At 40.0% G+C, this 17,838-nt stretch overlaps 1 protein-coding gene across 3 annotated transcripts; it reads right to left on the bottom strand.

The window, feature by feature from the left end:
* Nucleotides 1-11,114: 11,114 nt before the first annotated feature.
* Nucleotides 11,115-17,485, bottom strand: polr3glb (RNA polymerase III subunit GL b). 3 transcript variants are annotated; one of them, XM_076280346.1, is made up of 8 exons: nucleotides 17,266-17,485; nucleotides 16,524-16,651; nucleotides 15,857-15,986; nucleotides 13,780-13,848; nucleotides 13,223-13,279; nucleotides 12,457-12,527; nucleotides 11,992-12,108; nucleotides 11,115-11,883 (listed from the first exon to the last, which is right to left on the bottom strand). In XM_076280346.1, the coding sequence occupies exons 2-8, from the start codon at nucleotides 16,641-16,643 to the stop codon at nucleotides 11,797-11,799; spliced, it is 651 nt and encodes a 216-aa protein (XP_076136461.1). In that variant the 5' UTR covers nucleotides 16,644-16,651; nucleotides 17,266-17,485; the 3' UTR covers nucleotides 11,115-11,796. The 3 variants fall into 3 exon arrangements, with proteins under 3 accessions (XP_076136461.1, XP_076136462.1, XP_076136463.1); XM_076280347.1 differs by lacking the exon at nucleotides 17,266-17,485 and adding an exon at nucleotides 17,053-17,209; XM_076280348.1 differs by lacking the exon at nucleotides 13,780-13,848.
* Between the last annotated feature and the right edge of the window lie 353 nt (nucleotides 17,486-17,838).

The raw sequence follows: 17,838 nt of genomic DNA, 5'->3' as shown, positions 1-17,838 counted from the left end.
TGTGTGTGGAGGGTGTGTGTGTATGTGTGTGTGTGGGGGGGGTTACACTTATGCTGACTCACTTCTTATGTCTCATACCTGTGATTCATTGTGGGTCTTAGATACCCACCCATGATACCCACATTGAGTATGTGTTATTTGAGCAGTCTATTTTCCTGATCTTTAGTAGGTCATGGGCAGCCATCCACAGCTTGCATCAATGTCCAGTTCCTTCTTTTGGATGTCTGAAAGTTCCAGATCGATTTACTGAAGTGATGAAACAGGAAGTCTCTCTGAAGGCAAGCATCATAATCACGTGAGGTACAAGAAGCATTACACTGACATGTATTAATAGAGAATAAGCACAAGAGGCTGGGTTTGTTCGCCATGTTCTGGGAATCACAAAACCAGAACATGTGGTTACAAACAAGATGTGCAAAACCACATACATCAGAGGCTTTCAAAGTTTACAAGAATGTTTCTATTGCCTATCTGTTGAGAACATTTAATTTATGGAAGGAATGCCCTTTTCAAAATCAAATTTGATTTGATATCATTAAATCCCAACCCCCAACCAACCCAATTGGGAATGGCTTTCCACAGGAAATTTCCCACCTTGATGTGTTTGACCCATCTCATAAGGCACCACCAGATGCCTTAACCCATTTCTGTTTCTCAAAGTCTGTCTAGACAGCCCTACGGCTTTTTGACCTATGCTTAATCCAAATATGGAGCAGCCTTGTACTGGGTCAGATGCAGAGCAGCTCAGCTGTAGTGCGGCATAACCTTCAGCTGGACCAAAATGGAGCATAAACTGGAGCAGTTAGGTCCAAATCAACCATAATATCAGTTGGTCTATCAGTGTGCTGTAGCTCACAGTCACATGGGCAAAATTAAGTGAAATTGATCACACATTGATACTGGTATTATTAATGGTTGATGAATGATTAATAATTATTATTGTATACATCATAATGTTCTTCTTTAGTGAATTAAAGAAGTGTTTGTGGGAAATATATTGCTTCTGTCTGGCCTTATTCTACCTGTCTGAGCTTGCCTCACCCCTTTCGGTGTCTCCATTTATTTCATTGTGGCTGTCATTGTGCTGTCCTTTCTGCAGATGGTGAATAGTCTGATCTCTGTTGTTGTACATGTTGCCAGGGGGGAAGTCCTGCCCTTTGAGTGTTAAGGTCCAGGATGTCAGGAGAGAGAAATAGCAGGCAGCCCTTGGACATCAGAATCCATTTGTGTGAACTTTGCGATCTGCTTCCTTGCTGCAGGGCTGCTTCAGTCAAAGGCTCTGTGGTTATTGGGGGGCTACGCTCCTGGGGCCTCATTTATAAAAGGGTTGCGTAGAAACCATCCTTCATTTGATCTTAGATAATTTCTGAAATGATCGTACGTGTGATTCAGAGAAAACGAACGTACGCACCAAAAAACGTGCGTACGCCACCCTTCCAGATGTGCCCATTATAAATCACAAATTAACGTAAACTTGTGCGCAGACGGATGGTTTTAGGTCTCCGCCTTGTAACACCCCCTCATCAATATCATTAGCATATGTTTTAATGAAATCAATGGCCTAAAAACTGTAGCTTATGTAAAATTATATATTGAAAACATTGTATAGGCCTAGCCTATGCCATCTGATGTTACCTATATGCGTCAGTTCGAATAGCTTAACTAATTATGTTTTTTCCAGCAAAGCTTTCTGAAAAGAGATCGTATGCATCCATGTCCATTGTCCTCTGCTCGCTTTCATTCCTTTTGCTTGCAGTAATGAATAATCAACATTTCGTATGTTTAGGCCTACTTTGTAGAAAAAAAATGGGTAGGCCTAGAAAGACCTCTAGGCCTATATAATCCTGTACGTTATGGTACAGTAGGCTACTGTACGTTTCCAACATGACCCAGGGTAATATGCTGATATCTTTGCTATATGCATATCTTTGCTATCATTTTCTTTCAATAATGTCCAATGGCTTAAACATTGTCCTTTATTGTTTGCTTTAGGCTTACCTTTATATTTTATCCTACATTATTCAACTCACGTATTGTCATCTGATCTTGGGCACTGCCAGTCAAAAAAAGCAAACAGGTGCGCGCTCTGCACTACGCAACACTAAATTTCTTGCTTTCAGAGGATAACTTCCGTCCCTGGTTGTGTAGGCTATATATGATATAAAATATCTATAGCCTACATTGTATAGCTTACAGTCAAATATTACCTTTCTGTTACGAAGCTGGGAATAGGCCTATGAGCGCAAATAAGGATGTAGTGGAGGCTAAACGAGAATAAACGCAGTTTATCCACCTGAAATTTCAGAAATAGAGTTTAGGCCTACCCACCTCTTATTAGAGTTTATTCACCTCTCAAAAAAGTTTATTCACTTTTAACATTGGACTTTTGAAAATGCATCGCACTTAGACCTCAGATTACTTGCAGTACCCCGGCATTACCACAATCGTGGTCGTACGTCAAGTTTGAACCTGACGTGGAGATAAGCACTTTTCCACGTCAAAGACGGTTTTTATAAATCTGAGCGTTGGCATGGATTTGAGCGTACGCACGATCTAAGATCAAATCTGTGCGTAAGAACGCTTTATAAATGAGGCCCCAGGTAACACGGAGGAAGGAAGGCAAGACAGATTACATCTCTCTCTCTCACACACACACACACACACACACACACACACACACACACACATTCTCTCTCTCTCTCTCTCTCTCTCTCTCTCTGTCTGTCTGTCTAAGAGAGGGCCCTGCACCCTCTCTGACCAGGAGTGCAGAAGTTCAGATAAAGCATGAAGGTGTGCCCTTTATAACAGAAAAAAATAATCAAAAAAAGTTTTAAAGCTCATTTGCAGACAGGGGAAATTTTTTTGAGGATTGTTATAAAAACCAGAATGCATGTGACATAGCACCCGTATGTTTAAGAATGTGGTTCAGCCTGAGTCAATTAAGGGCTTAAGATGAATGGAGGAGATTGCTTTACCAACCTTTTACCCTTATAGGACAGGTTTCATATTTTAGCTTCAATTAGTTCAGTTCAAAGGTAAAGCTGTCAGAATATGGAAGAGAGACCTTACATCACCTTGTAAATGTGTCTTTTTTAGATATCCCTGCAGGAATGAAAAGACACAGAATTGCACTGAAGGGGTTCAGAAAATGTAAAAGCCTTCCCCTATAAGCAGCTGTGATTATTGCCCACAGGCATTGCCATACTCACTGCTCGAAGTCCTACATTACAGTTGCTGCCAAGATGCATTGATGATGAATTAGTCCTGTGGACAGAATGTTCTGTCGCTAAGTGCAGCAGGCTACACCACAACAGCCCCACCCAAGAGCATGGAGAATTGAGGTGACTTAAGGTGTTCTTTAGTGGTTTGTTGTTTTTCCTGTGAACACAGGCACTTTCCGTCACTCGAATGATCAAGTGTGGTAGGCTAATTAAATGGGATGAAAGTTGGAGGCCGGGGATTTATTTGCCTTCTACCATAATTAAAGTGGCCTTTACTTATGTTTGTGTGTGTGTGTGTCTTTTCCCTCAAGTGGATCCATTGGGCTTTGAGGGGTCACTGAAGTTAATTTTTTTCTCTCGCCCACAACCAAATAGTACCCATGGTGCCGGCTGCTCTGCATCTTGTGATCAAAGACAATGGAATACATTTATGCTGTGACCTTGCATTTGAAAGCATCCTCTTTCTGAAAAAGTGTGTCAATGTCTACTTACAATGGTTTAGTCCAGTGTTTTTCAACCACTGTGCCGGGGCACACTAGTGTGCCGTGAGAGATCATCAGGTGTGCCGCAGAAAATTACCCAAATGTCACTCACTGGTCCAGAAAAGCAACTGTTGCATCAAAGAATTTATAACCACATGCTCTCATTGATTGTATGATTGCACTATTTGTGGTATGCAGGCATTGTACAACGGGGCCCCCATATCCAGTATTCACAGAATCATCACATATCAAGTTCATAACAACAATTAAATTAGATATAGTCACCTACAAATGAAACAGACGGTGCTTGTTTTATTGTGCAGGTCTTGCATAAAAGCCATAATACGGCCATATCTGTGTATTGTTTGAAATTTTAGGCTATGGTATGTTTATTTTTTCTTCACACAGGATGTTAGTGTGCCGTGGGACATTTTAAGTGTCAAAAGTGTGCCGTGGCACAAAAAAGGTTGAAAAACACTGGTTTAGTCCATGAGCCTTCAGGCTGCAGTGCATTTGTCTTGTGTTTGAAGGGCAGAAGGGATTTATTTGCATCATCAAACCGGCATACCTGTATTTGTTTAGATCATACCGGAGGCCACATCATGTGCCAATAATTCAGCAAACAGACATCATCACTCTATAATTCAGCACACAGACGTCATCACTCTTAGTTGCTTTGAGAATATTGTTACCCCTATATTGTTAAATCCTTACAGTATAGCATATCTTTCCATAAAGTCACCTATCATAGTAGCCTATCATTTCCATGTTGTCCATCAGCAGATGTGGAGCATTTGTAGCTACATGAGGCTAAAATTAACAAAAATTGCATTAATGCTTGCATTAATGTTGTAATGATGAAGAAATAATAATAATAATAGTAATAACAACAAAAACAACAACAATAATAATAATAATAATAATAATAATAAAATTCTCCCGTTTTTGGAAAGCTAAATGTTGACAGGTATGGCTTAGGCTACTTTTAAGGTCTGCAAGTGATTCACAGTGCCTGATGATGGGGAAGTGAATTCCAGATCTGAGGGGAAGAGTGACAATTTTCCCATATGCTGTTGAGATTCACATTTGGTATTTTGAGTAGACCTGCTGAAGAGGATAGCAGCGGGCAGAAGGTCAGTAAGTTAAGTGGGAGCATGAGAATATGAAGACTGGGCATAGTCTTGCAATGTTCTGTAGGTGGGAAAATACATTGGAAGACAAATTGTTGGTGTGTGCATTGAAGGAGAGCGTACTGTCTAATATTACATCAAGGCTCTTGAGCGGAACAACGTATTTTCTATGGAGATGGTGAAAGTGTTTATCTTTGCTAGAGCGGATTTAGAGCCAACAACTAGTTCCGTCCTAGCCTAGAAATCTAGACGCGGCCCTAGCAGGGCTAGTCTAGCAACTCTTCGTTGGCTTGTGAGCTCCAGAAATCGAAACTCAATCAGGCCAATGAAATTGTGTATAGAGTCGTTAGGTGGGCTTAACATAATGATTGATGGCAGGGTTGCAACGGTTTGGCTTGAATTCCCTGCTACTTGAAAACAAATAAGATGGTGATGTTTGCTGTTGGCGAACACTGTGACACGAGTTAAGCTTTTATTAAGTTGGCAAACGTTTGAACTAGCCAACTAGCTCCGCTGGTGGGAAACGCATGGGACTCATAGCGCTGCCGCTGTCCTATTGCGTGCAGAGGGAATTTGAAAGACAACTGATAATCCCGCCCCTCGGACTGAGCACTGCGAACGGTGAGTGCCCAGACCCTACATTTTAATGTGGGTCTGGCTCGTCAGGCTAGTTCCGTCCTATATTAATTCATTCTATTACAAGTTGCTGTCATGGAGACAGGCTCAGTGTCAGCACCAGGACTTACATACAGTGGGCCTGGCATTTTTTGAGGGGGCCCATTTTCAACACAATTTTGAAAGAAAAAAAAAAACAGGTCCGCAATTGTCTGTGATTTAATGTTAAAAGTGTGCACTACACAGCAAAAGGTTTAGATTTTCCATTAAAGGAGCACACCTTTAACATTTCGGGAAATTATCTTATTAGCTAAGTTAGGTAAGATGATACAGTACATACCCTTCTCATCTATGTGCATGTAGTAACACAGTCGGACGCACCCACCGTTAGCCTAACTTAATTCATCAAGGTGGTCAGAACCAACTAGCCTCCCAAAAATGGCAAAAGAACTCCAACATTTTCATTTGCATGTTGTGACTTGTACATTTTGACAATGTAAAATAAGACAGTGATTTTCTAACTTTTACTTGGAAGTATGTTCTCATTCAGGTGAAGCACTGCCACTTGGGCAGACTGATTTACATACAACACCTGAAACCAGGTGTACATTATCAGTATGACATTAAGAGACATTGCACGCAAAGTAGTAAGAACAATTGAAAGTTCAGAAACAAACACATTTGATGGTTTAGACTACAATGCATTACAATAGTAGGTGTCAGTCCACAGACTTTGACAGCCAGCAATGTAAAGAAGGATTTGATCACCTCCTCTTCCAGAAGAACAGGATTTACAGATGAAAACTGATCCCGGCTGACCCTACATTTTAATGTGGGTTTAATGTAGATCTATCTATCTATCTACAGTATCTAGTTTTTGATTAATCAACTAATTGGTTCATTACTCAGTCTGAATGTCAAAAGAATGCCACTCTTTGACTAAGTTTCCCAAATACAAAGTGCATTATACTTACTGTAAACTGTCATGCTTGTCTGAACTCTCACCCTGAGTATCACCCTAGACTCTAGAGTGCTCTGATCTAGCTCATCAATGAGTACAAAATTGAGATCATGTTGAATAATGTCAGAATTAATGTAATGTGGTGTGTGTTATGTTGTATGTGTGTTATGTTGTATGTGCTTGGTATGTTGTGCATGGTATGTTGCATGTGCATGCTATATGGGAGTTGTATGAGGTGTGTGTGTGCGTGTGTGAGTGTGTATAGGTGAACTTTACATGCACTGATGTGTTTCACATGTCAAGGTGCAAACAAAAAAATAAAGTTCTTTGAAATTGAAATTCACCCAGGCATAGTGCACTAAATTTCACTTTCCATTTGACCTACACTCTTAGATCTGATTTCAGAGCTGTGGGATTGTGGTAATCTTCCACTGCTTAAAGGACCACACTTCCCTGAATAACGACCCAACGCTATTCCTAGCAGACTTATTGGAGTGAGCCCTGCTCCTGAAGCTGCTGAGTGAGGCTTCTAGAAGGCCAGAGCAATGAATGACGGATGCATCCCATTTTCCCCTGTTTCTTCATCTCCAGATCAGCTGACCTACATGTTTCAATGTGTAATGTTAAAATTATTTTTAACTTTAGTGCACAAAAACAACTCAGGTACCTGCCTAACAAGAATTCGAACAATAACCCATGCGTTCTATTTTCTTTCTCATTGGAAATCATTGAAACTGTCAATGTGCAGGCTTTTTTTTCGGGGTTTTGAAGCACATTAAAGGCAGACATTGAAAACCATACATTTGAATAGATTATCCTACCAAAACACCACTCCTACATAAGTGTGCAGTGCACATTTCATCAGGAATCAGATAGTTGAGAAGCATCTTCTTTGTACACTGTAATAGCAGTAAGAACCTTGCCATCAACACTTCACAAAAACATCACACATCCCAACCTCTGCACCTTTAATTTGCCTGACATTATCAGAAACTGTCTGCTCTGCTAGCAGACGGGAATTGTTTTCCTAAAACTGCCTTGAGCTGTTTTCTCCGTCTTACCCTGCTTTTACTTCTGAAGACTTCCTACTTCTGCATTTTCCCTTTCCCAGTAGGCTATGAGGTTCAGAGAAGTACACACTGAGGATTTATTTTAAGACACAGCGAGCACAGACAAAGTGACGTCAATCTTCCAGGAACATTCCTATGGCACGATTAACACTGCTGTATAGTTGGCAGAGTTTCACCTTGCTCTTCCGGATCTTCAGTGAGGCCTTTGTCAGTGTGGCCTTTGTCAGAGTGGGCTGGGGCAGAGTGGGCAGTGACAGACTGCGAGAATGAACTCATGGTCCCGGCATTGGCTGAGGAGAAATATCAAAGGTGGACAGCTGGGCACCGGCAGCGTGCTTGGGGACATCCGAGAGAGGGCTACCAACTTCCTGACACCACTAATTCCAAGAACATGGCTAAACAACTGGAGGAACCTTAACTGAAAAGTGAATTTATGTTGTTTTTTAATTTCTCATTATGATGATTACCTTCAATGAATTGGCACACGTTAGCTCCATTTCTGACAGGCAATGATAACATTTAGATAGATAGATAGATAGATAGATAGATAGACACTTTATTGATCCCCAGGGGAAATTCAAGGTCTCAGTAGCATACAGACAACACACACACATTCACTAACAGCAGAAAAAGTAATTAAAAGTATATAATATAAGAACACAACTAAGCAGTAAGGATAGTAGTAGAATATACTAAATATACTAAATATACTAAAATACAAATTATACTAACTAACACTTAATCTAAATCAATTCTAAAAGCAGTATCCACATTGTGGTGATTAATCAATCAAGAGGCGCTTGCAATGACTGAGGCAGGGACTGAGCCTGTGATTCTCTGTGCATAGTACTGTAAGGTAAGGTAAGGTGCTCTGTGTGAGTGAGTGAGTGTCACGATTGAGTGTGAGTGAGTGTCACGATAGTGCAATGGTGATAGTGGTCATGATAGTGCAAATGAGTAAGTCCAACAGTGCAACAGTGCAAGAATAAGTCTATATATCTATATATCTATATATCTAACTATTTTAAGAAAAGGTATAAGTGTGGCCACACTTTTCAATGCATTTAACCAGAGGGACTTTTCTCTCCAAGATGATGATGACCTTCAATAAATCAGCAATGAATACAAAAATCACCTCAATTTCTACCAATGAATGAAGAATTCCCATTGCATTTTGTCAGACATGGTTTTCCTTGACAGGCACTCTGAAACAGGCCTACTGTATACTTTCTGGTCTGCACAGCACAGCATGGTAGACCTAAGACCTACCACACAGAGCTAAATGCAACCTTAGCAACAGCTATGTAAGCACAAGCCATAGCAACAGTGGAATAGAACTCCCCATACCTACCTCTCACCCACTCAGTCACACACAAACATCCCCCACCCTCAAAACCCACACAAGAAGCATCAACACACACATACACAACATACTTCAGCACCGCCTCATGGACTATTGTGCAGTGACACAACCCAAGCACTTGAGTTTAATTTAGTCCAATCACAATTCATGGCACATTTCCCATATTTGTTTTCAGTATGAAACTGGATATTCAGCACATGGCTCTCTTCTGCAGTTACAGAAACGGACTGAACCTTGCTTGACTGAACATCAAGCAAACATTATCTTACTACACTGTTGCACGTCTTTTTTCTGCAAGTTCCATATTTTACATATTCACCAAGTGTGCCGTACAAAAAATAACTGCAAGTGTCAAAACTGCAGTTTTCTGAGTATAAAAACTGCAGTTTCTGAGGAATTATTTGCTGGAAATGCAATATTTTGGGCATGAAAAAACTGCATTGCACTGCATATAGTACTGTACTTTACTGCAGAAATGCAATATTTTGGACATGAAAATATTATTGTACTGCACTGTACTTCAAAAAACTACAGTATAACTGTAGTATAACAGTATAACTGTAAGTTATTTTTTGTAAGGGATGGATCTGGCCATGAGTAGGATACCTGGTTATGACAAAATTACATACAAATGACTACATACTACATAGATAGATAGATAGATAGATAGATAGATAGATACTTTATTGATCCCCAAGGGGAAATTCAAATTCACTATTACAATAAGATACTATTACTATTACATGTCAATGATATTCCCAAATAAATTCAGCCTAAACAGACAAAATCTATTAAATAAGCTCAGATCTGTAACATTTCATATGCTTCTCATGTGATAAGAACATTCGTGATAAGACACTCCATTGTGTAAGCCCAATAGCAAGTAAGATAACGGTACTTCCCAATCTGGGGACACAATTAACAAAATTACACCTCTTATTTAGAGTGTTCAATTGCCGAGCATTACCCTGTGGTGTAAAGGCACTGTTTTACTGTAAAAGAGGTCGACAACCATGTGGTTTTCCCCTATTGGTAACACGCCCCCTACCTTTGGTTTGAAAAATTACACTTCCAAAGGAAGCATGCCCAATAGCTTTTCTCCCGGATAATGCCATCGTTCAGGAAGGTTTATCACAGCAGGGCCTTTGCATGGCCTCTAACATTTACTCCTTAAAAAAATATATATATGGAATTATAATTTAATTAAAGTACAAATTATGTTTAGAGGGAGGGAGGGCTGCATGTCTTATTGTGATGGTACAAAGTATTCCAGTGCTTATTAAATCTTGTCCTATTGCGATGGTACAGAGTATTACAGTGCATATTAAATCATAATATAATCATAAATAATAATTGCCATTATCATGCCATACAAAAGGACAGACATCATATATACATGGTAAAAAGGGATCTATATTCTTATTTCATATACATATATCTTCCTAAAATTATAACATTCTCTGAGCCATTACACAAAAAAAACATTCAGAGTAATTGGTAAAAAGGTCAAAGACATTTAAAATCTTAAAACTCTGAACTATTTGTGTATAAAAAATAGCTTACAACACCATAAAACTATTAACTTTATAAAACACAGAATATACTGGGAAAAAAACAGGTCACATCAATTACCATCAGTAACATTTGAAAAGCAAGTCTACCAAGATGTTCACGAAGAGCACTAATGCACACGGAGAGTGCAGTAATTTAGTCCAAAATACAAAAAAAGCTCTTAAGGAGCTGAAAAAAAGTTTCCGATAAAAGCTGGCGTGCTACAGAGTGATGGCTAAGAGAGGTGTGCTGTCCTGCTCCAACTGGATGTTCAACGCATACAAAGAAATAAGAACTCATGTGCTTCTTCATGTGCTTGTTGCACCTGTTGTATTTCAACAGACACTCCATTGTGTAAGCCCAATAGCAAGTAAGATCACGGTACTTCCCAATCTGGGGACACAATTAACAAAATCACACCTGACATTTAGTGCATGAAAATGCTTAATTGCCGAGCACTACCCTGTGGTGTAAAGGCACTGTTTGTTTTCCCCTATTGGTAACACGCCCCCTACCTTTGGTTTGAAAAATTACACTTGCAAAGGAAGCATGTCCAAATAATGCCATCATTCAAAGGTTTAACACATCAAAGCCTTTGAATGGCTTCTAACATCATTAACTCCTTAAAAAAATATGGAATTCATTCATTTTCTAAGGTACAAAATATGTTGAGAGGGAGGGAGGGCTGCATTTGTATGGTGATGGTACAAAATACCAATGATTATTTCAGTGATATTAAATCTTTTAATATCCTTATTATTGCCATTGTTATCATTCCATACCAAGGACAGGCATCATATATACACCGGTGGGACATCTAAATTCTTATTTCACATACATATATTTTCCTAAAATTCTAACATTTTCTGAGCCATTACATAAACAAAACATTCAGAGAAATTGGTAAAAAAGTCAAACACATTAAAACTCTAAAAAGTCTCAACTATTTGTGTATACAAAAAATTGCTTACAAAACCATAAAACTATTCAATTTATAAAACACAGAATATTGAGGAAAAAACAGGTCACATCAATTACCATCAGTAACATTTGAAACATCTAACAAGATGTTCACGAAGAGCACTAATGCACACTGGCAGTGCGGTAATTTAGTCGAAAAAATACAAAAACAGCTCTTAAGAAGGAGCAGAAAAAAAAGAGTTTCCGATAAAAGCTGGAGTGCTGCAGAGTGATGGCTAAGAAGAGTGTGCAGTCTCAGCCTTTCCTCCAACTCATCTTCATGTGCTTGTTACACCTGTTGTCCGACTGGAATGACACTTCCACCAAATACAGTAAAATTCTGCACGATGACCATTACATAGCCAGGCAGTCTATGAGGAGGACATAGTGATCTGTCCATTCTCATGTGATCTCCATCTCTTGTCCTCCATCAGTCATGTCAATCAGTAAATGGCCTCGTCCATGTTGTCATCGCTGTCTCCTCCAAACTCTTCTCCATTGCTGAAGTAGGACATGATGTAGTCTGTCTCCTGTTGGTGTGAGACAAAGAAATGTGTAGACATCCACAGGCAGTTTAGTCAAGAGGGATAAAACATAAGGCAAGAGGTGAGAGGAGTGTATAGGAGAAAATGACTTGCCTCTTCGAATTCTTCCTCGTCGTACTCCTCTTCACCCTCCTGTTCCTCTTCCTCTTGTTTCTTCTTCTCTCCCTCTTCCTCGTCTGAGCTGTGCACCTCCTCTTTCTTTTCCAGAGTCTGTGTGGATCACCCCCCCCCCAAAAAAGCAAAAGCAAGCAAAGTTAAGAGCGTAAAATCCAAAGAGCTTAACTCAGATCATCTGAGTTTCTGATGCGCAAGCCAGCTGTTACATCACTCCAGTGAAATCAAAACTTCTGTACGCAGAAATGAGTACAGCAAACAAAAACAGAAGCAACCCGAATTTTTAAAAATATGAAATGAACATAAGCAGCATAGGTCATATTCTGGCATTCTTGTCACAATCTATAATTGGCATGGAACCTTGTGACGAAAACCCTTCTGAAATAAGAGAAGCTTGTGTAATATATGGAATGGAAAACAGGCGAACATATGACACAGTCCTACCTCTAATTTCCGGATAATCTCCTCTTTGTTTATTCGAGGTTGGACTGTTTGTTTGGATGGGACATTATTTTCTGGAATGAAGCAGATTCATGAGTTAAGGAATGATGGGGGAGGACATCCATTTCAGGCACTACCCACATGACTACACAGAAAAAGTCTTCCTTTAATGAACTGCCAAATCAATCACAGGGGGAATAAAGTACCAGAAGAACATCAGATGTAAATGCTTCACTTCTCATATGGGTTTCTCTCCAGCATTTTGATAAAACACCCTCAGATTTATCACAAATACACAAATATATAGAAATGAAGGAAGACAGGCATAAGAGACAGAAGAAAGCATGTCATAACATAAAAAGAAGTGATAAGTGAGCAATAAAGTGTGAGCAAGAGAGAGACAGAAAGAGAAAGAGAGAGAATGAGAGAGAGAGAAAGAGAGAGATGAGAGACAGAACAGAAAGGCTAGAGAGTCAGATAACCAGCAAAGTGCTTTCTTATTGATTTCCCAAGGGAGGAGGATGAGTCAGAGAGACTGTGCATCAGCTATAGCTCAGAATGCTACCTAACCCTGCTACTGAGCACTGTTCAGCCACCACAGGGGGGGTTGCAATCTCTACGAGACACTCCATCTGTCACCTGAAGTACTAGAGATTGATGTTTGTTTCACATTCCTAATCAAGGGATTCTTGCATGACATCAAACGTGTAAAATGCTACTGTGCTCTGGTGAGAGCTTTAGCAAAACATAAAAAGGTTAAACGATTTACTCTCTTTCTGGAGTCTTTTTGTTCGGGTGCGTAGCTCTTTCGGCAGTCGCCTCCAGTCTGTAAGAGAGAGAGAGGAAACAAAAATAAGACAAACAAAAACATCTCCCAGGAAACAGCTGCCTCTTAATACACCTCCTCAGCCTGCCGCTGCTGCATCGCTGCGGCTGATTTCATAGCACAAAGCCGGGGGAAGTTCAGTCTTGAGCTGCTCCAGAACCCCGCTCTTTCTCAGCCCACAGTCATCTGGCATAAGCAGACACGACAGGCAGGGTAATTGTGAGCATTTGACACGGTTTAAGACACATGACATTTTTAATTAGTTTCCCCGAAACTTTTTTTTGGAGGTGCTTATTACCATATCAATAACCACTTCACAGTGATTTGTTATTTAATTAATGCAGTCATTTCATGCTTGCCGCGCAATCTCGACAGTCTTTTGAAATTGATTCCGCTCAGGCTTCCTGTGTGGAATGTGTAATTATGCACTTCGTTTTTATTTACTGCACCGATTGTTTCCCAAATGACTCTGGGGAGATATGGGTGAATAAGTGTCCCACCTGGATCCCATTCGGAGGGGTTATCGTTCGCCTCACTGCACTGGTACTTGTCAGAGTAGCGCTCCACGTCTACGGGTCAGAGAAGAAATATACATCAGCAGGCATCAGCGCCCAAAAGAAGATTTTAAACCATCGATCAAGTGCCTCTCCTAATAAGTTGGGTCATTACACTACTACATGCACTTTAGCCAACATATTCACATTTGAAATATGTAAATATAAGACCTCAAAAAGGCCTCAATAATCTGCATTGATTTTGAGTCAGCAGGGTCTTATCTCCTTCTTCACAGATTTACTTTTGTTTAGCTTAGGCTCCACTGTTGCAGTGTTTTTAAGAAAACAATGTTTAGGTGGCAATGTTAGTGTTGGTAGTGATATTTTTAGTGATTTTAGACAAAACATCGCTGTTGCAGGTTCTTTGACACATTGAGGTTAAAGGAGAATTCTGGCGAGTTTTCACATAGATCTCTGTTTCTCGAGGTCACTGAGTACTGTCGGTAAGTCCAGAGTGTAGCACTGTACCTGCCCTGTAGTTCTAGCTGTTGGCTGCAGCAACTCGAGCTAGGTAGAACCGATCGTCAGAATTCTTCTTTAATAATGTTTCAGAGGCACATAGGCCTACTGTATATGTCAATCTATCCTTACTATAAAGCAGAGTCGTGGGTTGTTGTTGCATTTGCCTATGGCTATTACAGCCTCAACGTCTCACATAACGGTGTTATCTACAGTTAATAAAATGTAAGACAACAATGTTGTAATCCAAAGTAGTCAGAATACATTACTCAGTTTAATTTATGTAACAGAATATGTACAACATACATTTTAGGGCATGTATTCTGCCATCTGTATTGGAAGATGTAGAAGTAACCGTTCCAACACAGACACAGCTACGATTTCTTCATTTCTATAAAAAGTAGATTTTTTCGGCTTGACTTGTGAACAACTTTCCTCTCTGTCCTCAGAACAATTATTTTGCAACATTATATTCAGCTTAGGCCAAAGTATTTAACATTTCTACATCAAAGTGAGGAAGAGTTTAGAGTGCAGACAGCTAATTAACCAGAGAAAAAGCATAACAAAAGTCTTCAAAAACTTGCTTGGCACGCTTTAGGCACCAAAAGAATTGGGCTGGGCTTCCCAATACCTCTCATTTTACAAAGACTTGTAAGAAGGTATGTCTTACTAAAATTGTTTACTTTTCTACATGAGTTTCCCAAAACATCCCTTAAGAGTTCCTCAAAGAGAAATATCTTCCCATGTACTCTATATCTTAACAGCCTGGATCCAATAATGATCCAAAATAATGAAAAGATTTTTTTTTTTAATGAAACACAAAATAATTGTAAACCATTTTGGTTTTTGGACTGCATACATCATCCAAATGCCGCATTGGGTTTCCGAAACAGAGTGCCTAAATTGACTGATTTGATGATCAGTTGATTTAAGTCAAGTCAAATCTTCCTCTGTAGGATCAGTATAGTATAGAAAACATTGTGACTATAGTTTGAGTCAATAAAAGAATTTGCTTATATCAGTGTGGCTATTTTTCCTTATTCAAACATTTTGAGGGTGAAATTAATATCCCCTGACCAGCTATGTCATAATTAAAGGTCCTAGCCCATAGTACTATGCCTGGCATACACTTGAGATCAGACATATAGTTAATTAACAGGAATTCAAAGACTGCTTTGAAAAAAATCTTTTTGCCAATATATTTTATAAAGGGAAGAAAAATGTGAAACCAGTATGGAATGGGTTAGAAGGCAGTGGAGGCCGTGCTTACATTTAATATAGTGGTATAAATCTGTCGAGGGGATATGGCATAGGCTACTCGTCTGTGCACATTTACACACTGTCACATATGGGAGGCACATGACACCCCGCACATGCCACATTGATAAGGCAATTCTTGTCACACAGAGGCAGCACTATTCGGGCTATGCCAACAGTTTTGAAGAAAAGGACTTACAGTAAACTGAATGAAGAAACGAGCAGATATGTGCCAAGGTGTGAGACTAGGGAAGTTATGGTCTGTGGCACAGGTGTGCATGTCAAATTGTTCTTACAGCAAACTCACCTTTCTTTGGTGCGGCTGGTTTGATGTAGAAGGGCAAGGTCTTCATGGCCCCCCTAAACTCCTGTTTCAGGGCTAGCATGTACTCTGCCTCCTCACTCACCACTAAGGGAACAGGCTTGTGCTCCATGGGCTGCAAGAGGTGTGGAGAGTAGACAAACCATAATTTCTGTTCAGTGAAACATGCTAAAGTATAATTTGTGTACAGTGACATTTCAAAGATTTCAGCGAAAAATGCAGCACTGGTTCTGTGAGGACAGGTGAAATGTAGATTGTACACTTCCATATCTCATCTTTCAGAGGGACAGTGACGATTTAGAGGTTAGGTCACCAAAACCATAACCTGACTCTCGCCAGATGAATTTCGTTCCGCCTAGCTCCACTCATCCATCTGGGATCAATACATTGAAGTGTCGCTGATAATAGTCTCACAGTCGCTTCTACGCTATGTCACAATTATGAAACTCCCGCCCTGCATCCTGATTGGCTCTACCATAAAGAAGAGGTCCCAGATGGATGTGAGTGAAGCTAGGCAGAGCTAAGCAGAACGAAATTCATCTGGCGAGAGCCAGGTTACCAAAACCAAGCTATTTTGTGTCATGTTAATGTATATAAAGATACCACAAGAATTGTACTATGCAATGACCACAGATTAGAGACATAAACCCACAGGAAACAGTGGAGTCGGCTGGAGGGTGGACGGGGGTAGATTCTCTCCTTTTCCGATTCCGACCACTTCCATGTTGAAACTCAGTTGACCCCGCCCTCTGCCACGCCCTCGTCCCGTCATGGTGACGCCTGGCAGCAACAAAACAATAGTCAGACACCCACAGTTCTGTCTCCGTCCGGACTCCCTGGGAAACGTGATGCTTAACGATAAAAGTTAACGCATCAGTTTCTTTCTGACTAATGATTCTATCAATTCAGTATACCAGGCAATGTGATAATGTGCCCAAACATATTATTGGCATTGCTTGCACGATTAACGTTAACTTTAGCTAGAGAGCTCTCGATACTACCACAGAAACTGAAGTAATGATATCGAGTGAATAATAGCAGTCGATGACATGCACGGGACAGTCGAAGCATTTTCTATGCAGGTTGTAAGGCTGCAAGCAAGCAATTTATGGCCAGAACGAGACAAGTAGCGCTACATTGACTGAGCAGCAGCGGAAACGTCTGCTATAAACATGAAGTACCTTGCACTGCATTACTTGCTGCTTGACCATATTTCGTCCAACCGTTATTTAAAGACACTTGACTGTAAGTTGCAAATTAAGCTTATGCATTTTGATAACTAGATAGGTTAATATAGGTTAAAATGTTACGCTACGTTAAGCCAGAGAACGTCTGGTTAAGCTAACTTATCTCTGCTATGCTAGCTAACGATATCTAGCATAACAATAGCTTACTTGTAGTTCCTGGATCGCTAACGAGGTATGAATAAACGTGTCGAATGTGTCACCACGCCATGATTAAATGATATATTGTCACACTTTATTTTAGAATCTTGCCAGAGGTTTTGATAAACAGTCCCGAAATCCATCCCTTATTAACATGTAGGTACGTGGGATATCCATAGACAGTTTCACTAGCTGCCTTCGTTCGTTCGGAGGGAAAAGTTTCTGTTCCTTTAAAAAAATAATTCCCCCTTGCTACAAAGGTGCTGACACATTAGTTCCAATAGCAGTAGTTGGTGGAGTTGGGTTGCTCCTTGCTTCAGCTGCAGCTGCAACTGCAACAGATCACAAGATTTCACATAGGAATAGGCTATAATTTAGTGTACTAGCCAGAACACCAACCATTTTCTGACTACTAGTCTAGTTTTCTAGGCCTTCTAGGGTTGCAATTGTGAATTTTTGGCTGTGTAAAATAAACATGCAATATTGAAAGCCTAAATGTAGCCTTTTCTTTTAACCCTTATTAAACAACATACTGTAGAAAGCCCCCTAAATTACCTGTTTTCAACTTGGAATTTGATTAGT

Source organism: Alosa pseudoharengus, unplaced genomic scaffold (assembly GCF_046254945.1).
Source record: "Alosa pseudoharengus isolate Yale_2024_CS ecotype anadromous, Long Island Sound unplaced genomic scaffold, YU_APseudo_1.1 YU_APseudo_1.1_scf_12, whole genome shotgun sequence".
In the NCBI taxonomy this organism is placed as follows: Eukaryota; Metazoa; Chordata; class Actinopteri; order Clupeiformes; family Clupeidae; genus Alosa; species Alosa pseudoharengus.
This window is presented reverse-complemented; position numbering and strand designations above follow the sequence as displayed.